The sequence below is a fragment of the Ochotona curzoniae genome, unplaced genomic scaffold (assembly GCF_017591425.1).
Source record: "Ochotona curzoniae isolate NIBS_2020 unplaced genomic scaffold, NIBS_Ocur_1.0 scaffold_3223, whole genome shotgun sequence".
NCBI lineage: Eukaryota > Metazoa > Chordata > Mammalia > Lagomorpha > Ochotonidae > Ochotona > Ochotona curzoniae.
The window spans coordinates 11,007,046-11,033,871 of NW_024467108.1; the positions used below are offsets into that span (position 1 = coordinate 11,007,046).

Sequence of the window (26,826 nt, forward strand, 5' to 3'; positions counted from 1 at the left end):
TTAAAAAAAAGAAAGAGTCCTGCTGCTCAGCTTCTGATCCAGCTCCCTGATAATGCACAAGGGAAAGCAGCATATGATGGCCCAGTACTTGGACCCCTGCCACCTACATTGGAGACTCAGACATAGTTCCAGGTTCCATTACTCCTGGAGAGATTTTTCACTTGGAACCAGGAAGGGTGTGGATTAGTCCTCCTGTGGTGTTGACAACAGTGTTCAAGTTCAGGAGCAGTCAGAGGCCTCCCTGCCATGTGGAAAGAGAAGCCAAAGCAAAAATCCCTGTGTGGTTCAAACTAGTTAGATGCTCAGTGAACCCATGTTTGTTTCCATTCTTGGGCTAACAGGCTGTATTTCTCAACCTCCTTTATTGTTAGATAGAGCCATTCACTGGGTTACAGTCAATGCAATGAGGACTTGCTCCATGGAAACCTCCCAAATGATGGCCTTTAATTTCTTCCTCCATTTGTAGATGAAAAGAAGCAAAGTCTGAGAGCAGAGGAAGAGACACACTACAGAACGAGCCCAGGCCCTGGAACCACTGAAGGCAGCTTCAGCAAGAACAACCATGTTGAACCCCTATATGAATAAGAAATAAACTTTGCATTATGCTACCAAAATCTGGAGACTGTTCAGGCGACTACTTGTTTTAATATATCCTGATTCCAGGGACTACTGTGGCCAGCTGGTCCTTCTCATGTTTACACAAAATGTCTTGGTATCCTCCCCACGAACCTGTTCTTTGCCCAAGTTAGAGCTGGGTTTCTTGCAACTGTAACTTAAAGAATTCTGATGGCCACAACCAGGGAGAACAAGCAGCAATCACACTAAGTAGCAAAAATATGAGAGTAAGAACCAATCCCTAAGAACACCAAGAATTTCTCAGAACAGCATGATGATTCCAACAAACTAATGACAATACGCAAAAGAATCTTTTTCAAGTCTAGCTTTAAACTCATAAACCACTTCCAGTAAAAAACTCTGTTCCCCACTTTCATTTCATTTTCATAAACGTGTATGAAGTTGCTATAGCCAAGTGTTAAGGTCACTAAAATCTCCTGAGGAGTTCTCAACCACCAGAATTCTAAAAAGCAAGATAAGGCTAATTTATTACACACCATCATCTCTGCTCATCTGTCATTTACTGGGAAATGAAACACCATGTAGCTCCAAGAATTGAATTAATTACGCTGAGGCAAACAGTGCTGGGTATGAGTAAACGAGTCTGACCACAGTTTTTAAACATAAATAGTCAAGAATCACCCAAGCTTCTGGTAGTACCTACAAGACTATAAATGAGAAGATTACAAAAATAAATAAGGAATGATGCCATAAATGTCTTTTCGGGTAATGATCATGTTTGCCAGGAACTGGGGCCAGTAATGATAGAACAGGCATCCTGCTCAGTTTCCAGAACTGTTGCTCACGGAGCCAAATTTGGCCTATTAACAACAAGCACTGACATCCAGAATACATTCCACAGGCTTGTTTTAAAGCCTTTTTACACTGTATATTGAGTTACTGGACTCTGAACAGCAGTACAGAGCTGAAGTTGTCATCAGTCCTTCATCTGCAGCTAAGAAAACAGGCTCCGACAGGTCAGGATTTGTGACTCGAGCCAAGACTTGGGCTCTAAGCTATTGACTTCAGACGACCCTCTATCCATTTTGCAGTAGCCCAAACTATGAAATACCAGGTCAGACAAAAAGCCTGGCAGGAGGAGCCTCTTCCCTACTCCCGTAGTTCATCAATCTATGCTGGAGGGTAGTTCAAGTTACAGGCACACATGGGAACATTCTGAAGGGGTTAAAGGGCCTGGGATAGTTATCTGGCCTGCCTCCAAAGTTAGCTGGGAAAACACTCCCTAACAAGCCACCATGCCCTTAAGAGACTTGGGGAAAGAAGGGAGAAGTCTGAGGCAGAGAAAGATCAGGGCTGAGCCCTCCATGTGATCTTATCTCAGTCTACAGAAAGCCACTGAGGATGAGATGACAGGGTCTCGCAGGGCCTTCTGGACACAATCTGCAGTCATCCCTTGCAGGAGAGGAAGAGAATCTGCAGTCAACCTAGCTGGCTTCACTCAGCAGTCTCTCAAATGATTTTTTTTTAATTGTGTTATTTTCTCAGGTGATTTCTATAAACTGCTGCTAAGAGACAAATTGCTGAGATAAAAGAGGGGGACCCGCAGGGAATGGTGGACTTGGGATTCAGGCTTATAGATGTTTGAGACAAACCAAATTGACCCATGGGCTTACAAAGGTCCAGGGTGGGTTTAGAGTTGGGAGATAACTGGGGGTGGGTTCGTGGCCACCACTCCTTTATCTGGATTTTAGTTTAGCTTGTGTAACCACTGGGAATTATTTCAATATTCTTCCCTTTATTTAATCTGCTCCCTCTTTGAGGGCCAAATTTTTCTTTAAAAAAAATCTCGGGCCCGACGCGATGGCACAGTGGTTAAGGTCCTCGCCTTGCACACCCGGGATCCCAGATGGGCACCAGTTCTAATCTCAGCAGCCCTGCTTCCCATCCAGCTCCCTGCCTGTGGCCTGGGAAAGCAGTCGAGGACGGCCCAAAGCTTTGGGACCCTGCACCCGCATGGGAGATCCGGAAGAGGCTCCTGGCTTCGGATTGGCTCAGCTCCAGCCGATTGACATCAACTGGACCGAAGATCTTCCTCTCTGTCTCTCCTCTCTGTATATCCGCCTTTCCAATAAAAATAAAATAAATCTTAAAAAAAAAAAATCTCAGGATAAACTAAACTTTGGCAATGTAAGGAACAATGGACACCCAGAAGGACGTTCAACTCCCCAAAGCAGCAGCAACCAATGATTTATATTTTTGGAGAATGTCACATGGAAAAGGACATAAAAATCCAGAGATCCAATCAGATGCAGAGAATGTGGATACAGAATAACGTACAAGAAAAGAACAAAAAGATTGATGGGTTTTGTTGCTCGATTAAACATGCAGTTCAGAAGAATATCTATATTTGCTGTTAATGTTTCTCATTGTTGTATAGCTTTTGATGTAGAACACTTCTGGTTTTGAACTAAATGTTTTCCCTTTAAAAACATCGTATTTAGGTATCTTTAAATACAAGAAAATTGTTCAAATACATGACTTATAATTTAATTTTATTGTGATGAACATTAAAATTACTCTCAAACTATCCTTACCATCACAACCTAGAATCATCTCGGGTCCTTGTAAAACGTGCAGATTTTTAGAACCCTTTGAAAGCCTAAAAATATAAATTAACTAGAAAGAAAAAGAGGGGAAAAGTAGTGTTTTAGCAAAGCCTATTTATTCCTAGGAAACAGCGTTCCTACTACCTCTGAATGAAAACACAGGAATCTGCAGGAGCTATTCCCAGCATGTCAGAAAACCTGAAGAACTGACCTGTTCTGACCATTGCTGCTTTCCTGGACTCTGTGGACAAAAGGGAAGCAAACACGGAAAAAAGGTACAAAATCTTGATTTTACAAACCTGGCCTTGAGCAACTTGAACTACTGTTTGGTCTGTTAGCTATGACCTTAAGTAAGCCATTTAAAAGGATATGACCAACTATGTCTTTCAGAACTAATCTAGAACACAAAACAAAATAATGAACATAATAGGCATAACACTATTTGAGACTGTTACTGCTCAGTAAATATTAGATCCCAACTTTTCCTCTTCAGTCCCTACTTCAACTGTTCAGTATTGGAATTCAAATACTTACTAAATCACTAATCCTTAGTACTCGAGAGAACTGCATACCTTATTATGCCATTTCATTTCCTTCTTTGACCTGTAATTTTAGTTGTAAACATCTCAAACAATTCTAGTCCTTTCGGCCTCTTACTAATCTGCCCCATATTTCTTACAGACCCTTTGATAAATTCAGCCCCAAATCATATTTGCCTAATCTATAAGAAAATTCAAACTTTATATTTGGCATACAGCTACACTCAACACAAATTCAATTAAATGGTTCAGAAAAGGCCCCAATGTCACAGCCTAGTGGCTAAATTCTCACTTTGCTTGTGCCAGGATCCCATATGGAGATTGGTTCATGTCCTAGCTACTCCACTTTCCACCCAGCTCCCTGCTTGTGACCTGGGAAAGCAGTGGAGGATGGCCCAAAGCCTTGGGATCCTACTCGCATTTCGGAGACCCAGAAGAAGATCCAGACTCCTGGCTTCGGATCAGCTTAGCTCTGGCCATTGTAGCCGCTTGGGGAGTAGACCAGCAGATGGAAGATCTTTCTCTGTGTCTCCTCCTCTCTGTAAATCTGCCTTTCCAATAAAAATAAATAAATCTTTTCAAAAAATTGTTCAGAAAAAAAGAGTTTTGAATATCTCCAAGCTTTCCTTAATTTAATCCATAGGCAGTGGGCTTTTAACCATAGGGATGACAGAAGGATGAGGTTCTTGCTGTCTTAACTATCTTCCTATCTTCTCCTAACATTCTCACAACCAAGGCAGAAACAGGTGTCCCTATTTTATGCTCCAGGACTCCTCTGCATACATATTTAACAGCATTATGCATTTTGTACAACAGCATTTCTTCTTTTTTAAAAAAAATACTTATTTTTATGGGAAAGGCAGACTTATAGAGAAGAGAGAGAAAGATCTTCCTTCTGCTGGTGTACTCCCCGAGTGGCCACAATAGCTGGAGTTGGGCTCATCAGAAGCCAGGAGCTTCTTCCAGGTCTCCTAGATGCAGGGTCCTAAGGCTTTGGGCCACCCTCTGCTGCTTTCCCAGGCCCAAAACAGGGAGCTAGCTGGGAAGTGGAGCAGCTGGGATATGAATTGGTGCCCACATGGGATCCCAGCACATGCAAGGCGAGGATTTAGCTACTGAGCCATCACACTGGACCCACAACTATAATTTGTTTCACACATTCTTCACTAGCTTAAATCTCCTTACAGGCAAGAAAAACGTTATGCTAAATACCCATCAACACAGTAGCTGGTACATACAGATCTTAGTATTTGATGAAGGAATGAATAAATTGCTTTTACATCTAGCAGAAACTTTAGAGACAGCCTCCCCTAATACATGTCTTCATTTCACAGGTAAGGAAAGCTGAAGTTCCAGAGTTATAAGATTAACTCAGCCAAGATACTCTCAAAACCAGCAAGATGACTAGTGACAATAGATGTCATGTTGCTTTCAAGTTCAAAGGTGGACATCATTTCATGCTCATCCCCAGGTGAGGCAGCACAGCTAAGTGAATGCACCAAGAGCTCCACAGGAAGTCTTAGCTCTGCCACCTACCACTCCTAGGACTCTGAGTTAGTTCATGTCCAAGTCACAATTTCTGTATCTGCTAATTGTGGTTATTAATAACTCCAAGTTGTTGAGGATATTACGTCTACCAATATACATAAGTGCCTAACACAGCACCTTATGTTCTAAATGAATGCTTACTGAGTGAATCATGAATGAGTTCCTGTCCAGCAAACCACAACATTATGAACCTTGGTTAGACTTTGCTTTTAACTTTCTGCCCACATGGGCAGTAGATGGGACATTCATAATAATAAAACCATGCACTGTGATACTTGTTCTTGATAGGACTGAATCTTAAAACTTTAGTGCAACGTTAGTCACTGTTCTGTTTACTAAGTTGTTTAGCCCACATTTTTCAGCGCCACATGAATCTTACATATCCAGGGGCCACGCCATGGCTAACAGGATAAGCCTCAGCTTGTGGCACCAGCATCCCACATGGGCACCATTTCCAATGCAGCTCCCTGCCTGTGGCCTAGGAAAGCAACGAAAGATGAAATAAGAGCTTGAGTCCCTGCACCCACATGAAAAACCAGAAAGAAGCTCCTGGCTGCTGGCTTCTTATCAGCTCAGCTTTGGATCAGCTCAGCTCTGGCCATTGTCACCATTTGGGGAGTGTCCTTACGTACCTATGTCTCTCCTTGTTTCTGTAAGTCTGCCTTTTATCAAGTAAAAATAAAAGTTAAGAAAAAAAATCTTACACATATACCATTTCCCATCTCCATCTGCCCTCTCAAAGAAGTCACCTCCAATCCCTGTCCTGTCCTGCCTTTCCTCCCCTCCCCTTTCAGCACACAGTAAAGGGAAGCTGTGGTCTGAATGCTGATATCTCCCACAAAATTCACAATGAACCTTAACCCCAATGTAACAGCAGTAAGAGGTGATAAGGGCTCTACTCATTGAGTGATGGATGCCTTAGCAACGACCTTGAAGGAGAAAATGCCCTCTTCTGTCCCTCCCAACCTTTGAAGATACAGCATCCCTGCCTCTGGGATATGCAGCAACAAGGCACCATTTCTGAAGCCAAGAACAGCCCTTACCACACACCAAATCTGCTGGTGCCTTTGATCTTAGACTTCCCAGCCACCAGGACTCTGAGATACAAGTTTCTTTCACTTATCTATTTCCCATCTTGGGTATTTGCTATAACTGCACAAATTAAGACAAACGGTGTGTCTGTTGAGTTGTTAAAAATTTTGGCAAGATACATATAAAATTTACTATCTTAACTATTTCTAAATATTCAAGTCAGTAGTATGAAATATATTCTCATTGTTATGTAACCAGTTTCCAGAGAGCTTTTCCCTTTGCAAAACTGAATCTCTGTACTCATTAAACAACTCCTGATTTTCTGCTTCCCCATTCCTTAGCAACTGTTGTTCTTTCCATTTGGATGAGTTTGCTTAATCTAGATACCTCATGTACATGAAATCATACAATGCCTTTTTTACACTGGCTGGTTTCACTTAGCATAATGTTCTTCAGATTCATCCATGTTGTAATGCATGTCAGAATTTCCTTCCTTTTTAAGGCTGAAGATTATCCCATTGCATGTATGTATATAACACACTTTGCTTATCCATTCACTCATCAATAGACACTTGGGTTGCTTCCACCCTTGGCTTTGGTGAATAATGTGGCTATAAACATGCATGGAAGTATTGTTTCACCTGCTCGATTTGAGAATTAACTCTTTAATGATAAAGACAGGGTCTCAACCATCTCCATAAATCTCATGATACCTGATGCATTCAAGATACTGAAAAATTACCTATCAAATAAATATGACAGGACTCAGCTCCTCACACTTTGCAAGTTGCGCAGCAGAAAAGTCACACAGTATAGGCTTTGCAGTAAGACTGTCTTGGTTTCTGGGCCCAGATCTTCCTCTCACTATTCATATCGTTTCAGACATGTCTCTTAAGCTCTCCTCATGCAGTTTTGTCATACTTAGATTACATATATTAAGTGGTCACTACAGTTCTTGATACATGGTAAACTGATAAGATTTGCCACCAATATTATTATCAAGTCATATGATAAATTGTACATATACAAAAATGCCCTATCATTCCCTGGCCATGATAACTTTAAAAGCAAGAAGACCAAACAATATATGGTAGATACAGTCAAAACAGAATGGGATTCTGCAGTGAAAACATGGAATCCAGCTTGGTCTCACCAAATTTAGAATCTTTAGCTACACAACTGTAGCTCTGGGATTGGAAATGCCACCATTTCCAGAAACAGGCACAAATGTTACACTATGGCTCTCCTCCTTCACTACAGTGGTCTGCTCGAGGTCTCCTAAATATTTCTTTAATCGGTATTATTTGAGAGGTTTTTTGGTGCCCTCACTATGCATGTTGAGGCAATCAATGTAAGGACATTATGGCCCACACAATCTTGCTACTTCCTCTGATCTTTTTTTTTTTTAAAGATTTTTATTTATTTTTATTGGAAAGGCAGATATACAGAGAGGAGGAGAGATAGAGAGGAAGATCTTCCATCTGATGATTCACTCCCCAAGTGAGCGCAACGGCAGATGCTATGCCGATCCAGAGCCAGGATCCAGGAACCTCTTCCGGGTATCCCATGCAGCTGCAGGATCCCAATACTCTAGGCTATCCTTGAATGCTTTTCCCAGGCCACAAGCAAGGAGCTGGATGGGAAGTGGAGCTGCCAGGATTAGAACCACCGGTGCCTATATGGGATCCGGCGCATTCAAGGCAAGGACTTTAGCCATTAAGCCATGCCGCCAGACCCAACTTCCTCTGATCTTAAAAGCTAGTAGACATGGATCTCCATGTCTAGTGCTGCCAATTCAGTGTAGAATTCTTGAAGTCAGCACTTTAAACCCAAGTCTTTCCCTCCCCAACCCTACTCACCCTCTGGACAAGGAATCTGGGAGAGGGCCAGGGGAGGAAAAAACAGGTGTTCTTAAAAAGCAGAAAATGGCAATATATATTCAAAAGGCTAAAAGAGGAAAATCAGAAGCTAGTCCTTACCCTAAGAACATATTCCCATACCCTGACCCTTCAGTCGGCTCTCTGAAGTTTTTCTTTCTGAGCTCCCATTTCTTAGTATTTATTTGTCTTAATTTTACTTTTGGAATACACTGACAGTTTAAAAGGTAATGTGATATATCCACCACAATGTTTGCAATACAATAATAATAAATACTGGCAAAGAAGTAAAGAAACTAAAGCTCTCATAAATTGTTGGTAAGAAGGCAAGTGGTACAGCTGCTCTGTAAAACACTTTGGCAATTCCTCAAAAGTCGAGCAAGGAGTAACCTGTTTACTCAGTAGCTTAACTTCCACATCTATGGTGTAATTAAAGAAAAACAAATGCGAAAAACAAATGCTCACTCAAAATCTTGTGAGAAAATGTCTATGTCAATATTATTCATAATATCCACAAAGCAGAAACAATTTAAATGATAAATGGACAAATAAAATGTGGTATGTCAGGCCTGGCATGGTGGCCCAGTGGCTGAATCTTCACCTTAAATGCACTGGGATTCTATATAGCCACTGATTCGTGTCTCAGCTCCTCCAGTTTCCATCCAGCTCCCCACTTGTGGCCTGGGAGGGTGGTTGAGGTATGGCCCAAAGCCTTGGGATCATACACCCACATGGTAGACCCAGAAGAGGCTCTGGGCTCCTTGCTTTGGATTAGCTCAGCTCCAGTCATTTTGGCCACCTGGGGTTTGGACCAGCAGACAGAGGATCTCTCTCTGTATTTCCTTCTCTCTCTCTGAATCTGCCTTTCCAATACATTTCTTTTTAATAATATGTGTACACAATATTTGGTAGTAAAAAGGAGTGAAACAGTAATTCATACGACAGCATATATCAACCTTAAAACACTATATAAGATTTAAAAAAAAAACTGTCAACAATTACACAGAACCAGCGTGGTAGCCTAGCGGCTTAAGTCCTCACCTTGCACATGCTGGGATCCCATATGGCTGCCAGTTCATGTTCTAGTGGCCTACTTCCCAACCAGCTCTCTGCTTCTGACCTGGGAAAGCAGTAGAGGACAGCTCAGAGCCTTGGGACCCTGCACCTGCATAGGTAACCTGGAAGAGGCTTCTGTCTCCTGACTTCAGATGGACTCAGCTCCAGCCATTGTAGCCATTTGGGGAGTGAATCAGGATAGAAGATCTTTCTATCTCTCTCTCCTATTCTCTATATCTGGCTTTCCAATAAACAAAAATCTAAAAAAAAAAAAAAACCCTATATATAGCATTAATGCATCTGTAAAAATGTCCAGAATAGTGGCTAGCAAGGGTGGTGTAGCTGCTTATTCCCCCACCTGCAGCACCAATATCCTATGTGGGAGTAAATTCAAGTTCCAGCCGCTCCACTTGCAATCCAGCTCTCTGCTGGTGGCTTGGAAAGCAGCAGAGGATGGCCCAAGGCTTAGACCACTGCACTCTTGTGGGAGACCTGGAAGAAGGTCCTGCCTCTCAGTTTGGGACTGGCCCAGCTCTGGCCATTGTGGCCATTTGGAGAATGTTCCAGTGGATGGAAGCGCTCTCCCTCTCTCTGTAACTCTGACTTTCAAATGAAGTTAAGTCTTAAAAAAAAAAAAAAAAGTCCAGAATAGGCATATCACATCTGTAAGTAGATTAGTGATGCCTTGGTCTGGGAAGGTGCAGGGGAGGAAGAGAATAAATGATTTTTATAGGGTTTTAAAGTTTCTCTGGTGGGCTATGAAGATGTTCTAAAGTTGACTGTAGTGAAGACTGTATAATTCCATCATACTAAAATAGATTGAATTTTATAACTTAGATGGGGAATTTTGTGGTAAATGCAACTTACAATTCAGGAATTTTTTTTAAATTAACACTTCTAAAAGAAGCAATCTTGACAAATATTAGTATACACAAGCCAACCACCTTTTACCAGTAACCACTTAAATTTTTTATATCCTTCTAGGGTTTCTTCGTAGAGTCTTAATTTTTTTTTATTCCCCGCTTCTTTCATAAAACTTGTACTGTTCCACACTTTCCTCATTTCATTTAATATGTCCTTGGAGAGCTTTCCATATAATTATTTAGAAAATACCCTAATTCTTATTGGTAGTTTCATCATTTTCTCTTGTGTAAATATATCCATTTATTTAACTAGTTCTCCACTGATGCACATTTACGGTTATTTCCAACCATTTGCTCTTAGCAGCAATGATCTGCTCTTTTCCTTTAACTTGGTGTCAGCCAGTGATTTTCTGTCCCTGGACAGACAGGAACCAGAGTCTACCAGTAAGAACTACTGCAGAGCAAGTCAGAGCTAGATATGCAATCTGGACTATGATGCTACTGGTAAAATTACTTGTAACTTCTGAACCCTACTTTCCTCACTTGCATGCATAAAATTTCTCACCTACAAGCATCATTGGGATGCTTTTAGAGTTAAATAAGATAAATTTAAGACAGTTTGAGTATCATGAAACACAGTTGGGGCAGTCTTTGGGCACAGACATTAACACTGCTTTGGGACATTGCCATCTGATACCACAGTGCCTGGGCATGGTTCTGAGCTCTGCTTCTCACTTCTGCTAATGTAAGAAGCACCAGTGACAGCTCAAGTACTTGAGACTGCTACCCACATAGCAGACCTGGATTGCGTTCCAGGTTTCTGTCTTCAGCCTAGCCCAGCCCTGACTGTTGCGGGTACTGATAGAACAAATCAGCAAACAGAATATCTATCTATCTCTCTTTCTGTCTGTCTCACTCTTCCCTTCCCCTCTATCTCTTTGCTTTCAAACAAGTGAAGAAAAAATTACTTTCAAAAAAAAGCCTCATAAAGCTGGGAGGGAGGAAACAAAGACTGATTATGCATTACTAACACAGTAAACAGAGAAAGAATTCATGAATCCCAGCAAAAGATTTATTTTTATTTTAAAGTCAGATATACAGAGAGGAGGAGAGAGAGAGAGGAAGGTCTTCCACCTGATGATTCACTCCCCAAGGGGCCACAATGGGTGGAGCTGAGCCGATCTGAAGCCAAGAGCCCAGATCATCTTCTAGGTCTTCCAATGTGGGGCTGCAGGACCCCAGCAAAATTGTTTTAAAGTAACAGGAAAGAGGAGCTGAACGTTCATTGATATGATATGATAATATAAAAGAAAAAATGAGTACAAGGTTCATTGATATGATAATATAAAAGGAAAAATGAGTACAAAATAATCTTTTTGCAAATAACAATGGACATAGGCCAAAATTATCAATAGATATGAAAACTATTGGATGAAAGTTACTGAGGAAAAGGGCATTCAGACAATCTCATGTTATCACCTCACACATAATTTTATTAATTACATTAGAGAGCTCTGGACATACTATCCTAACCAAATAATCAAACTTCTCATCACTGTGATGGTACAGACTGATATGTGGAACTAATGATGCAAGAAGAGGGACATAACATCACATGCAGGAAATTCTTAGCACAAATGTTTAACCTGAGTCTAGTAACAAAAGAAAAAAGTTAGGGATTGAACTATGGCTAATGGGTTAGGCTGTCACCAATGGCCCCAACATCCCATAAGAGAGTCAGTTTATATATTTTGGCTCTTCCAATTTCAATCCAGCTCCATGCTACGGTGCCTGGAAAGGCAGCAGATGACCCAAGTCATTGGTTCTTCGTACCCACGTGGAAGTTCTGAATGAAGCTCCCAGTTCTTGGTTTCAGCCTAGCCCAATCTAGTCATCGTGGCCATGTAGGGAGTAAACCAATGTATGGAAGATCTCTGTATTCCCCTGCCTCCCCATTCTCTCTATAATTCTGATGTTCAAATAAATAAACAAATAAATCTTAAGAATTACACAAATTCAATACAAATCTACACAACAAACTTGGAAATTTGAAAAAATTCAACATCATAAAAGACAAAACAGAGATAACTGTGCTAACTCTAGAAGAGAACTCAAAGGGCAGTTATCTTGTGTAAGCAACTCCTGATTAGATTCTGCGTCAAATTTCTTTTAAAAGGTCATGAAGAAAATAAGGATCTAAAATGTAAAGAATATTGCAGTCGTATGGAAACACGCTAATGTGCTTAAAAGATACATTATAGGGACATCCACAACTTCCTCTCAAACAGTTTAGGGAGAAAGAATGTATAGGGGGTGGGGAGAGGGTATGCGAGTAGGAAAAGAAAGCATATGAATCTAATTATGGCTTCAGCTAACCCAACAGGTCTACGGAAAACTTTCCCCCTGTGCCTGCAGCTGAACCACGTGAAAATAAATGCCAGCAGCCAGTTAACTCTCAGAAACCTTGTACTTTCAATCAAAAGGCAAAGCAAAAACAAGAAGCAGTTGGGGAAGCCATATGGTTTTGGTTCCAGAAAACCATGAAGGGCCTGTATCAATAGTTGTTTTTTTTTTTTTTAAGCTGGTTAACTTCAAAAACATAACAACTCTTCTTATCTAAGAATTGCTTCTTTACTTGTATGAGGAAAGATGAACCTAAAATCTACTGCCTAGGGTTGAGAAAAAGAGACAGCAAGCACAATGCACTTTTACTGAATGTTCTCTTTAAAGATATTAAAGTCACTAGTCCCAGAAGGAAAGTAGGAAAGAAAGAAGCTCCGCAATGGAGCTTTGTTTTCCTATCAGATACCCAGTATACTTATCAGAACACCTAAGTATACTTAGCATATGCACTAAGCCTTGGTTAACAAGGTAACAACAAAACATTATGAGATAGAAGTCCTTTTAATTCCCCCATTCCAGTGTGGTTGTGAGACTCAGATGCAGAGGGAGTAAGAAAAGGTTGATTTCCTGTCATGACTGAGAGTGTCCACATTTTAATGAAGTTAACCATAACTCAAAAATAAAATTTTTCTGCAGAATTTTCTGGGAAAAAGTACTGGTTGCTTTCTTGTTTCAGTTTTTTTTTTTTTTAATAAATTGATTTTTTAAAAAAGATGTATTTATTTTTATTGGAAAGCCAGGGGAGAAGGGGAGGAGAGATAGAGAAAAAGATCTTCCATCTGATGATTCACTCCCCAGGTGACTGCAATGGCCAGTGCCATGCCGATTCGAAGCCAGAAGCCAGGAACTTCCTCCAGGTCTCCCACACAGATGCAGGGTCCCAAGGCTTTGGGCCATCCTCTACTACCTTCCCAGGCCACAAGCAAGGAGCTGGATGGGAAGCAGGGCCACCAGGATTAGAACTGACAACCATATGGGATCCAGAGCATGTGCAAGGCAAGGACCTTAACCACTAAGCCATAGTGCCAGGTCCGACTAACCTTTCAAACCCGTATCCTCACCTTTCTTCCCATGGTTCTTTTAAAGATTTTAAAGATTTATTTACTTGTTTCAAAGGCAGAGTAACAGAGGAAAAGGAGAGAGCGAGTATTCCATCTGCTCGTTCACTCTCCAAATGACTACAACTGCGAAAGCTGGGCCAATATGGATTGGTGGCTTAGCTTGCAGAACCAACCCTTCCCATTGTATTTTTTGAGGATGTGTGCAAACTTTATTGCAGCTGTGAAATCATAATTTGAGGAATGTAGAATTCCAGGAACACTTTCTAGTTTCTAATGCTAACATTGCTGACATTTGTGTACATTTCCATACACTGTGCATCAATGACAGAGGAAAGCAAAGCAGCATTAACATTTAGTCTGCCACATCTGTTACGGGCCAGATCCTGAAAGGCTTTGAATCACACGCCAGGTAGAAATATGGCCTCAGCACCTCAAACAATTTGTCCATGAAATAATAGATATAAGACCTGGCACTTAAATTGTAGAAGGAAATCTCACCCAAACTGTAGTCCAGAAAAATGCCAACCTGTGAGGGCTTTTCCCTCAGCCGAAGGGTGACTGGCCTAGCACCCCAAGCCATGTACTCACCATGGTGCATTTGAATTGCCCGACAGGGATTTTGGGGACTGATTTTTCCTTCTGCGAAGAGATTCTGCACAACCCCCCACAGCCCATGTGGATTTAGTGCCCACTTGGACCTCCTGGTAATGCCGGCCAGAACTGATGCCCTCAAAACCCAGAGCCGTTGGAGACAGGGTACACCTCTTGGGATTGGGAGGCACACGTTTCTGATTCTCTATAAATGTCACACACTTACTATCCTCCAAGACAAGCAGATTGGAGTGTGCAGTTTCAGAATCGAGTAACGACTTCCTTCAATTTCTGTGTTATTTTCTACAGAGCTAGACATGGTAGGGCACAAGAAAGCTCTTGTTGTCCTTGTTTGGAGTGGGTGCAGAGCCAAGGCTTCAGGTTTGCACACCTGTAGAGGATGCCCTTGATACTCATCAGTAGTTCCACTTCTGACATCACACTCTTCTCGGCAAGCTCCATGAGCAGACATGTGAGTGTGGAAATGTGATCTACAAAGGCCCTCACGTCTTCATCACATTTGTGTTTGAGGTAATTCTTGCCTTCATCTGCCTTTGAGAGAAGTGTCTCTTACAAATGTGCTATAAGCTGGCCCAAACACTCAAATTCAGAGAGTAATCAGTGTTTGCTGATTTCCATCTTGTCTCTTGCTTTTCATAACTTTTTCTTCCAGATAGCTAACAGTTTCTGAAACTCTGCCACTTGCCTTTTTTTAAATTTATTTTTCTTTTTTAAAATTGTAAAATCAGATATACAGAGAGGAGGAAAGACAGAGAGGAAGATCTTCTGTCCAGTTGATTCACTCCCCAAGTGACTGTAACAGCCTGTGCTGTGCTGACCCGAAGCCAGGAGCCAGGAACTTCCTCCAGGACTCCCACACGGGTGCAGGGTCCCAAGGCTTTGGATGGTCCTCGACTGCTTTCCCAGGCCACAAGCAGGGAGCTGGATGGGAAGTGGAGCAGCTGGGATTAGAACCGGCACCTATATGGGATCCTGGCGCATTCAAAGCAAGGACTTTAGCCACCAGGCCACTGCGCCAGGCCCACTACTTGCCTCTTGAGGGGCTTGATGCACCTGTAGATCTGAGCCCTGTGTTCAGAGGCCGCCTCAGTAATGGGCCTTACACAGTGGCCTTTTTGCTCAGCAGGCCAAGAACAATGGAGACACAACAACTCCAGGTCCTCCTCACAGACGGGGGTCAACACCAAGTTGTGCTTCTCGCACAAAGGTGATTCTCCCTGACTCTCTGCCTTGCTCCTAGATGCAGCATCCTGGCAATATCTATCACCCTTCCCAGCTGGCTCTTGCTTGTGACCAATCCCTCTCTGCACTGGTAACGACAGATAGGGCAAGGGAAGCTATCCTGTTGATGAGACCATGTCTCCTTGATGCAGGAATGACAAAAGTTACGTTCACACCCAAGGGTGATGGAGATCTTCAGATCGTTGAGACAGACGGGGCACTTCACTGCTTTCCACAGTGCATCCAGGGTGGCTGCCTCTGCCATCTGGTCTTGAGGGCAAGGATGGGCCGCACTGTGCTGTCTTGAGGAGTGGCTGTGAAGATGACCTCTGGTGGGAAGCAGGGTCGCTCTTGGATCTCACTGTCTTCTGTCCTAAAGATCTTCTTGTCTATTAAGGGCAGCCTTGATATCCTACAAGGCAGAAATCGGTGTCCAGAGGCCTTGACTGCCACCTGTAGTTGGTTACAGACCAGTTCAGCAACCTGTGGCATGGACCGACATGAGGCAGCCAAGCTCAGTACTTCCGCAGCAGGTAGTATGGGAGGTTCCCCGTGAGTCTGCCAGAGTTCTGCGCAGTATGCCGCAGTGGGTCCCCCATTGTATTCTGAACATGAAATTCTGTCAGAAATCTTTTTCTGCCTTACCCTAAACACCTCCCTCTAGAATACTGACTCACTTCTTCAATTCTCTTGAAATGTCACTTCCTACAGAAGACATTCCCTGACTTCTCCAGATCAGGGGACACCATAAAGCTCTTCTACCCCACTTTGTAGTAATGCCCCTTTGAACAAGCATCAGTTCAATAATTATCTTCCCTGCTAGAGTATAAGCAATATGAGGGCACGAACAGCATTTCTTCTCCCTAGTGTATCCTACTTAGCATATACTAGGCTGCTTCATTCTTATTTCAAGGTTAGAATAATAGGTCAGGGCCAGATGATAGAGGGTTATAATGTCAGGCAAGAAAACTACAGGGCAAAGTTTATTATCTCTTTGTAAACATGTAAGCGGAGGCAGAAAGGAATATATGTATTTTTATTTCAAGAGATATGTCATAGAGATGGCAGAGATGAGGTCACATTTAACGCTTTATTTCTCCTCTCTAAAACATCAACAACCCTCAGCGGATGAGAGCATTTTAGAAGACTCAGAATGAGAAGGCGGCCCAGAGCAGTCTAGCGTGACAGCTCCTGAATCACCTGTCATACTAGCTGCCTTCAGAAGGACAGCAGGTAACTTTCCCACCACTCACGAAGCAATGTTGTTAAGCAAAGAAATATAACCACCACCATACCCTGCCCCTTAGGAGAAATATATGCAGGGGCCAGTGCTATGGCACAGGTTAAGCTGCCACTGGCAGTGCCAATATCCCCTGTGGGTGCCAGTTTTAGTCCTGGCTGCTTCACTTCTGATCTGACTTCCTGCTAACGTGCCTGGAGAAGCAGCAGAGGATGGACCAAGTGCTTGGGCCCCTGCACCCATGGGGGAGACCCAAGGAAACTCCAGGCTTCTGCCTTTGGATCAGGCCAGCTTCTGCTGCTGTGACCATTTGGGGAGTGAACCAGTGGATGGAAGATTTCTCTTTGTCTCTCCTTCTCTCTGTAAACCGCCTTTCAAAGAAACAAAATAAATTGTTAAAAAAAAAAAAAAAAGAGTGTGTTATAAAATAACAAACTTTTTTCCTTCACAAAGGCTAAGAAATTACAGGAGAGAAGCTGCTACCCCTCCAAGCACCTTCAAACAAGCAAACAAATGGCCGATTTGGCCACCTGGATTGCAGCCAGCAATCAACAGGGAAGAGGGAAAGACAGTTTTCCCAGTACTCATGGGAGTAGAGATGGGGAGGTGGGGGGAAATATACATACATACATATGTGTTTATAAAAACTATATATATGTATATACATATTATACATATTATACACATATAATGAGGTGAAAGTCATTTAAAGGCACTTATTCTTTGGACCTTTCAAGAACCTCTCAAGCAAGGCGTTTTAAAACCTGGCCAACCCTCAGCAGTTCTTCACACAGGTGCTGGCGAAAGGAAAAGCGGCATGTGCTCCACTGCAACTCCATTGTCCACATGCTGCTGAGCCACATGACGTCTGTCACAGAGACCGCAAACTGAGCCGGGCGGCAGGCTCATTGCTGCTCATCCTGCCAGCACACACTCCTCCAAGAGCACTCTAAATAAACATTCACAGTCTACTGTCACCAGGCAGTTCCTGAGGGAGGTCATGGAGGGTGGGGAGAGGGACTGTTCAGAGCTTGGAAAGAGACTTGGAGAAAGAGATACAATGCATGGCTACAAGGGCAGGGGTTTGAAATAGAGGCAGCTGCACCTGGGGAGACAGAGAAAGAAGCTGAGATAATTTTACGAGATTTGGGTGGGGTAGGAGGAGGAAGAGAAAAGGCTGACGCCAGCAGGGCAGGGAACAGCAACAGAGCCCCACAGAGAAAGGCAAAGGCTGACTGTCCATCTTGTCCCAAATCCCGAAGCTGCTCATTCCATCCCCATAAATCACTCTACCACAAAGCCCCTGCAAAGCACTGTCCTTTGCTTTCAGGACCAAGCAGCTTGTAACAAAGTATCATCCAGCAGCAACTCTGGAGACCCAAGGGCCTGAATTTAAAATAAACAAAATTGGTCGAGCAAGGAAAGACAGCCAGTAAATGACTTTCTCAGCTACGATACACTTTAGCATTGTAGAGTTAAGCAAATAGTCTGGCATTTCATCCTTCTTTTGACATTCCAAGAGGGGGTGTGGTTGACCTCAGATCCATTCATTCCCAAGGTTGTAGATCTTCCAGCTAAGACTGGCCCCATCTGTTCTGGGGCTAGCCAGCTGTTTATCTCAAACTAACATATTTATTGCACTAATCATCTCATAAAACAAGAGGAGTACTAACATCAGACTAGCTCGAACGCTATCTTTCCTGCTCCACGTGTCAGTTCATTTAAAAACTAAAAACCAATGAAAACACAACACTACTATGTTCCTCGGTTTCCCAGGCCGGTATCACCCTTCCGAGGGTAGCTCTCAGTAATGCCAAATGAAGGTTAACGGGCGTTTTTAACTATCCTATTCCCTAACATGAACACAGCTTTCCCTAATCCAGCCCTTCTCCAAATCGCTACTCGTGAGTGGTGGCTGTGCCTCAGGAAAGAGCGGCTCTTTAGGGTACCACTCTCAGCAGCCAGGAGCCTACGGCAACGTAAAACACTCCCACAAGCACAAATCTACGTGCTCCAAACAATCCTGAATCCTACAGCCCCAGGGAACGGAAAACACTTCACCAAAACGTTGCTTGCAGCCGCCTCGGAGGACCTTCCCCAGACACGTGAAACATTTCTGACTGGCACCAAGCGCACCATGAAAGGACACTGTCACCTCAAGTCAGCAGAAAAGGCGAACCCAGCGACCCAGACCTGCACCTGGGCAATAAGTCCCCACAAAACTCAAGCTACTCGGAAGACGCAGACTCGTCTTCAAAAAGGAGCACAGTGTGCTCGCCCAAGCGACGGGGAAACGTTCTCAACTAGTGCGACCGCATTCAATCACTGTCTCCATGTCTCCCACGCATCACCCTCTTCCCACTCAAACCCCAGCCCTGGGGCCATCTGTGACAGGACTGCAGTCCCCCACCTCTGCCTCCCTCCGATTATCCAAGAGCGCTTCCCAACGTCCTTCGCAGCCCAACCTCCTTTCCCAGCCTCCACAAGGTTGAGAGGACTTGCGACTAGGGAATTGGCAGGCACCCCGTCCTCTGGCGGGGGACTGTGGCTGGAGTTGTTCTTTGCAGTGACCCAAATTGCACAGAGCTTTTCCCGTTGCAGTGCCTGGGAGCACCTCCCCAACGTGCCCTCTCCACCCCCCGCCTCTCTCCTTTCCCCACCATCTTTCCAAAAGAAAGCCTGGAGAAATAAGCGGGAGGAACAACTTGGTAGAATCATTTGAACAAATCACTTCAACTCACCTGGTTTGGGATTTTTCTCCCCACCCCAGGCATACACAGAAATGATGTGCCAATGAGTCACGCACGCGAGGGAAGGTGCTGCGATGTCCTAAGTCCAAGGGCTGGAGTCAGTCCTGGCCCTGGTGCTGCTGCTACTCTTAGCTCAGCTGGAGCGAACGGCAATCACAAGCAGCGGTAGGGGGGTGGATAGACCGTAGCACAATGAATGCAGTGGGGCTTTTGCAATGACATCATCCCTCTGCCCAAAAGGCCCCAATAGCCATGCTCTGGAGCGGAGCATTCTGGGAGTCGTAGTCTCCTGACATCCAGGTGGGACACCGAAGCCGCCGCCGGAACTACAATTCCCGAGATGCGCCAAGGGCCGACGCGCCCGGAGCGAAGGAGCGACAGGGCCTCGGCCGCCATGTTAGGAGTGCTGGGACGACTCCGCGGAAGCCGGCGGAGGTTTTAGGGAACGCGGGAGAGGAATGGTGAAGCAGTGGGGCCGGTGAGGTGGGGGACGGAAGCCGGCGGAGGTTTTAGGGAACGCGGGAGAGAAATGGTGAAGCATTGGGGCCGGTGAGGTGGGGGGACGAGCGACCGGAGAGCCTCGGAGGCACGAACCTGGGAGACCGCTCTGGGGAGTGATGTAGGGAGGCTCGGCTTGGCAGTGCGGTCCGGGAGATGGAGTGAGCCGAGGCCTTTCCGTCGTGTAGGGGCTGCTCTTGCTCCATTTTTAACTAAGGGGTTGAGGGAGCATCACTTAGGCCAGCAGGACAAGCGGGACGGTGGGTGTCTTTGTTGAGCTGTGGAGACCCGGGACGGCCCGCTTCAATCCACAGATCTGTGCTCGAGCTCCCAGAGTGGTTTCTATCTTGTGGTTTGTTTTCCAGCCTGCTTTCATCCTCCCCAAAGTTTCGGACCCTCACAGGTTTTTCATGCAGGAATGGTATGCAGAGGGTTCTCAAGCAGCCGTTTTGGGGGAAGATAGGCGAGCTGTAAAAGGACGTTTCCGTGACCGTATGGTTAGGTTAAGGAGCAACCCCGCGATTTAAGACTTAAAACCAGATGACACCACCGCCTCAAGCAGATAGTGAAAGAGGACTGCCAGTCGGTTCCGGTGTAGCTCTGGTGCTTGGATAAACCTAGGCTGTGTGCTCACTGGGATGGGTGGATCACTGGTCTATTTAGTGTTTCGTTTGGGATACTCATATGTAGTTAAAAACATTTTTCTCCAGTAGCTGAAGCCACCATTACTCTCCTTGTAAGCTCAAATGTGCTCTGCGTTTTCCCCCAATGTGTTACTAAGAATGCGGTGTGTTCTTTTGCAGAGTCTGTGCATTGTGGCAAGAGGGGAGACTTTTCTCCTGACGCTCTCTAGAAGGCTGCTGATCCATACTTTGTTCTATTTTCCTCCCTCCCTCTTGTGCATTATTCTGAAAACAAAAGTTCGCAGTTCTCTTGAGTCAATGAAGATGTGTGCTACATGGCTCTATGAGGGGTTAATAAAATTAAAGCTGATGAGTCCCTGTCACACAGTATAGGCAAAATGGTTACAAATAACCACAACGTGATTGAGAACAGCAGAGGAAGCACACTGGGTAACTACCAAAAGGTTTTTGAAGAATGGTATGGCATGTTTCAGGAAACAGGTCACAAGATGAATAGTTTTGCATTTTAAACCAAAGTCAATGAGTGTTGGTGACACTTGTCCATGAAAACAACAATGAAATAGGCTTGGACAAATATTTGACTCAAACACTTTTACAAGTAATTGTGGTAAGTAAAGGAAAAGAAATGAGATGTTTATCATTTTCTCTCTGACCTTTAATTTGTAGAAATGTTTCAGCCTTACACTTCTGAGTAATTGTTTTAAGCTGTTTCCTTATGTAAGCAGGTGACCTCCACTTCCATAGCTTTGCAAGGACTCCATGATGTAACCTTTTCCTTGTAGAAATAAGTCCTATATTCTAGAAATTCCATTTACAAAATGGAACTTTGAGTGATGCCAGGGGGTTAAGGAAAACCTTGTTTAAGTGGAGTTGGGAATGCCTGAAAGAGATAAGGCAACCTATGTTCTTTTCATCTCCAAAAAGAATTGACATTGAAATGTGTAAGTATGAGAAATTCAGTAAGGAATACTGAGTCATTTGCTGTTAAGTGGTTTTCAACTGGTTCGTGTCAGATCACGTACATAGCTATAAACATAATTATTACTGCCCATCCACTATTTTCAAGGTTGGAAAAAATTAATGTGTAGGTAAGTCTACATGGGTTAGAGGGAACAGTTGGCTACATTCTGTATTTGGAATTTGGTAGTGTATCATACAAGTAATCACAAAGATTTTAGTTTAGTTGCTGATTATATCCACAAATGAATTCTGAAAATACGGAGGAGGAATAAATGTTACTCTTGGGTTTCGCCTGGCCCGGCCTTGGCAGGCACAGGTATTTGTAAAGGGAACCAACACATGAAGAGTAACCCTGGTCTCCTACAGGGATTGTAGAGACCCAAGCAGAGTTCTTGATAAGGGTTAGTGCCAAAGAGCCTTCCTTGAAGGGAGGGTCTTGATGTGTTTTAGACTTGAGAATCTAATTTGATCCTTATAGCTCTGGAATCACAGTGATCTGATCACCTTACTGCTGTACTTTAGCATCAATTTGAGGAACATTGCCTTTGAGTTCCTTTTAATCCCAAATTGTTGTGCTCACTATATTGGTTTAGGATCTGTATATTTTTGGAAGGTAGAGAGAAAGGTAGAGAGAAACAGAAAGCCGCTGCACACTTGTTTAGTTCCCAGATGGCAACTTCAGCCAGGCAGGAACTAGGAACTCTTTCATGGTGTCCCATAGAAGTGGTAGAGGCCCAAGCAGTTGGGCCATTCTGTTCTCTCTTCTGAGGCAAATTAACTAGATTGGAGACAACAGCTGGGAAATCGAAGCAGCATTCTCTGAAAATGCTCAAATGTACTATAGAACTGGCCCGGGGTCTGCCCTAAAGAAGTGAAGACTCTGGATGACAAACAATTGGAGTCAAAGCAACCAGCCCTTCTTTAGAGGAGAGTGGACCTTGTGGCAATGGTACGTGGAGACTGCTTTTGTGTTTGGGAGAGTGATCCTTACCAACAGCCTGGCTTGTTGCTGCCTTGGTTTGAATTCTATAAGGTTTGTTCAGTCTTGCAAACTTTGCAACATCATTAACTTCAATGATAATAGCAACCTTCTAGTAATGTTATTTAGAAGTAAATAGTCTATATACAGCATTACAGGGAAAACTTAGGATCATGGTACATTGTTGTGAATTTAGTAGTAGTTGGGACGGCTAAGCACATGGAATACATTCAAGGTAGTAGTTGAACAATCTGAAGTTAGATTTACATAGCAAGTTCTCATCAAAGTAATAGTTCCATTAATTCATTTGGTGTGATAATACAGGGCTGCAATCTTTTTCAAACCATATTACCTAAGGAATTGTCTATTAACTGGATTATGTTACAAAGTGACTAGTAGTGACTGAAGGTTTTAAAAATTAAGAATTTCACCTCTGTACCTTGAAAAACCTCTACAACTGATTTTGAACATTGGGCACTGTCTTGGTTTGATAAGAAATACTACATTTAGATCCCCTTTTTAAATATTAAAAAGAATTGTTTCAGCTAAACAGTACTAAAGGGTTACATTTTTGTGGGCATTGTAGCATGGTGGCTTAAGCTGCTGATTGGGACACCTGCATCCCATACCAGTGCCAGTTCAAGTCTCGCCTCCATTTCTAATTTAGCTTCCTGCTAGTGCATGCTTTGAGGCAGCAAGGGCTCAGGTACTGGTATGTAATGCAGGTGGAGCTCCAGGCTTTGGGCCTCCCCCTTTCCTAACATTTGAAAGCCTTTGGGAAGTGAAGCAATGAAAGACCTGTCTTACTCTGCTTTTAGGTATAGATTTAAAAAAATTTTTTTTTCAAGTAATCTGATTTCTGTACGTATTTCAGAATTGAATATTTCTCAGAAATGATAGCCTAACAACCCAAAGATGACCTAGCTGCCACATTAACAAGCAAACCTAACGAGGGTGTTAATGTTTTACCAATGTCTTTTTAAACATCACTTTTGACGACTGTTTTATATAGATTCTGCATACGTATAATTGCCATGACATGCCATATGGATTTTAGCTATTTGAATTTCTCTAGTAACTGCTACAACTAAATAGCATATATCTTTAGAAATTTTACTTAAAAAGTGAGTCCTTTTTGCCCTAAGATTCTGTGTCTGGTTTGTTTTGTTTTGTTTTGTTTTCTGCATCTCAATTTTAAAGATATTTGGATATTTGAGAAGGGGAGACAGGTTTGTAGCACAGTAGGTTAAGCTTCTGCCCGAGAACACCATTCCCTATCAGTGCTGTTTCAAGTCCTGGCTGGTCCTTCCTGCTACTGTTTGTGGGGAAGACAGCAAATAATGGCTCAAGTGCCATAAAGGTTAATCCATCTGTTTATTTTAAACCTAATTTAAACAATTTTGTTGTGATTTAATTCACATTGCATGCATTTTATCCATTTAAAATATGGTCAGTGGATTTGATCACGGTTGCACAAGCGTTACAGCAATTTTTTATCACCGAAGAAAGAAGCACCATAACCCTTAGCATTCCCTGTTTCTCCCCCACTATCACCACCTTTTAGGAATGTTCGTTAGTTGTTATTTATGCCCAACTCCTGCTCTGATGATTTTACTAAATTGGTGCTTGAGCTTCTCTGTTATCAGCAAAATTCAGTAGCCATTGCTTGGGCAGAACCTGAGCAATACCTTATTTTAGGACTGTGAAGGAAAGTAAATCTTGGCTTCTCTTTCCTCCTCTGCCTCACTTGATAATGAACTCAGTGCTGAGTAGAACCATGTATAGTTCCTTAGCACTTGTCTCCATCAAATTGGCAGTATTTATTTTGGATCTCTAAGAGTCTGTTTGGAGTAACTTCCTTGTGAATGCTTTATGGTTTATTTGAAAGAAGACTTGAGATTTTGTTGCCTGTAAGCGGCAATATACAAAGTACATATTTACACATAATATTGACTTAAGATAAAATTTTTGCAGTACTGAAGCTTAATAGCCATTTCCAAATGTGAAATATAAAAATCACCTTTCCTGGTCTCATGCTAGTTTCACTGCATCTACTAACAAATGATTTAGTTCCACATTCTCAACAATTGAGAATGTGTTGGTTTTTTTTTTAAGATTTATTTATTTTATTGGAAAGGTAGATGTACAGAGAGGAGAGACAGGAAGATCTTCCGTCCCATGATTCACTCCCCAAGTGAGCGCAATGGTCGATGCTATGCCGATCCGAAGCCAGGAGCCTCTTCTGGGTCTCCCACGCGGGTGCAGGGTCCCAAAGCTTTGGGCCGTCCTTGACTACTCTCCCAGGCCACAAGCAGGGAGCTGGATGGGAAGTGGAGCTGCCGGGATTAGAACCGGCACCCATATGGGATCCCAGCGTGTTCAAGGCAAGGACCTTAACCATTACGCTACTGTGCCAGGCCCTGTGTTGAGAATGTATTAGATAATACTTTTGGTGAACTGTTACTGCTGGCTTCAAAATGCAAGATTTTCTATTTTTGAACTTTGTATATCTTAAATGGTGAGCTTTATTCCTTGATTTTCAGTCCCATTCATGAATGTTCTCTGTTTTTGTTTTGCTTTTTTTCTGCCTGAGACGGCTTATAAGCAAAGCATGTTGTTCTTCAAATAGCACTGTATTTCCCTGAGAAAGGTTACTGGAATTTCTCATCTCTTAGATAATGTGAATTAGAATAAGTGACAAGAAGCTGGATTTCAGAGGCTTGAGGACTGAATGAACAAATGCTGACTATAGATACTTAATAGAAGTTTTGGCCTGGGAATAGGTGAAAAAAATAGATTTGAGATGAGAATAATTTAGCAGCCAAAATCGCATTCTGCTTCAGAGCAACTTTGATATCTTCCCAAAAGAATCCCATTTAAACCTGTGGATTTACACTGAAATCCAGCCAAAGAGGGATAGGGAGGGTCTTTACAGTACTTCTGCAATTTAAAATGTTCATGTGATTATTTTTTAGATCTTTCCTGATTGCTTATTTGTCTAGCATTCCAAGAATAGTCTATTGTATTCTATTCCCAGAAAGAAAGGTAATAACTACAAACTTGAGCTTCTATTAAGAAATTAACTTGGTTCTAATGAGGTTTGCTCTTCACACTTAGATAATTCTTAACCTCCTATCTAAACCTGAGTGGGATCCTCACAACCACTGTTAGGGAAAATTATTAGGGTTCAGTTGAAACAGGAAGTTAAAGACTTGTCTGTTCTTGTCTGTCTACAGTTATCAATATACATTATATTGTAAAGTCTGAGACAATTAGGTGGAATATTCATGTGAGTGAAGTGGAACTGCAGATACAGACAACTGCACAAAGAGGAAAGGTGTGTGACACCAGGGCAACAAAGCCTTCTACAAAAACCACAAAGTCCAATTCTGGCACGGTTAGAAATGAACATTTCAATTATAACTCATCCCATGACCCAGTAATTTAAATGAGCTTTGTCTCTAGAAATTTAACTGCAGAATAAACAGAAGTCTAAGAAAAAAGAGCCAGAAAGACAGGTAATATCTCACTACAATAAAATGCATCCAAGGAAGCTGGTTGTTTTTGCATCTGTACCCACATTGTTCAAATATTTTACTTGTTACTGTGAAACATGCACTAGCAAATAATTGTCACTGCCAGTTGAATTGCTCCCTGCTCCTAGACTGTACTAGAAGCCATGCATACCCAAAGAAGACTCCTTGAATCTCAGAACTTCATGTTGAATTCTAACATGTCTTGCGTAGTACCTACTCAGTAAAAATATTGATACTCTCACTTCACAGTCTAGAGGGAGGAAGAGACATGAAAATACTATAGGAATGGCGATTGCTTTTGACATGTACCCAAACATAGTTAGGATCAAAATTTTTTGGCACACTTGCATAACTGCGTAGTGTTTTAAGGGCACTGATTATTAATGTAATTATTAACATGCTCAGGAATCTGACCAGGGTTAAGCTTCATATAGGTTGCTCATTTATGCCTGAGAGTAAAGGAGAAATTCTAAAGCATTTTCAGAATATGTCTTGACACCGTGGTAGAATTAACATTAAGTACATTTAACAGTCTGCAGACAACAAAGTAATTCGTCTGATAACAATGACAAATACTGAAATATTTGTGTATTAGTTGAGGTCAGTACAAAACTACAGCCTAGATGTCACATTGTATTTATAACTTTACACATGAAGGATGAATCCACCTAAGATTGTTAGCACATCATGGAAAGATGAGAGTAGGTTTGGACAAATATGAACTTAAATATGTATCCCTTATGAGACCTTCAGTGCAGTAAAAAAGTACTTCACTGGATTTTCCATAGAAATATATGAATTTGTACTCATTCAAATGGCAGTGTA

General features: G+C 42.6%; 2 protein-coding genes and 1 pseudogene across 2 annotated transcripts in view; 1 reads left to right on the top strand and 2 right to left on the bottom strand.

Annotated features, from left to right (window-relative positions):
• The window catches only part of RAB30 (RAB30, member RAS oncogene family), a 79,659-nt gene extending 60,106 nt beyond the window's left edge, over positions 1-19,553 (bottom strand). Inside the window, exon 1 of the mRNA XM_040964211.1 lies at positions 19,376-19,553. The gene's annotated coding sequence lies outside the window, so the exon portion shown is untranslated. The remainder of the gene's footprint in view (positions 1-19,375) is intronic.
• LOC121145317 lies at positions 2,774-3,042 on the top strand (annotated as a pseudogene).
• Positions 13,914-15,659, bottom strand: LOC121145318 (putative tripartite motif-containing protein 75). Its single transcript, XM_040964045.1, has 4 exons — positions 15,563-15,659; positions 15,177-15,482; positions 14,460-14,721; positions 13,914-14,262 (listed from the first exon to the last, which is right to left on the bottom strand). The coding sequence occupies exons 1-4, from the start codon at positions 15,657-15,659 to the stop codon at positions 13,914-13,916; spliced, it is 1,014 nt and encodes a 337-aa protein (XP_040819979.1).
• Positions 19,554-26,826: the final 7,273 nt, after the last annotated feature.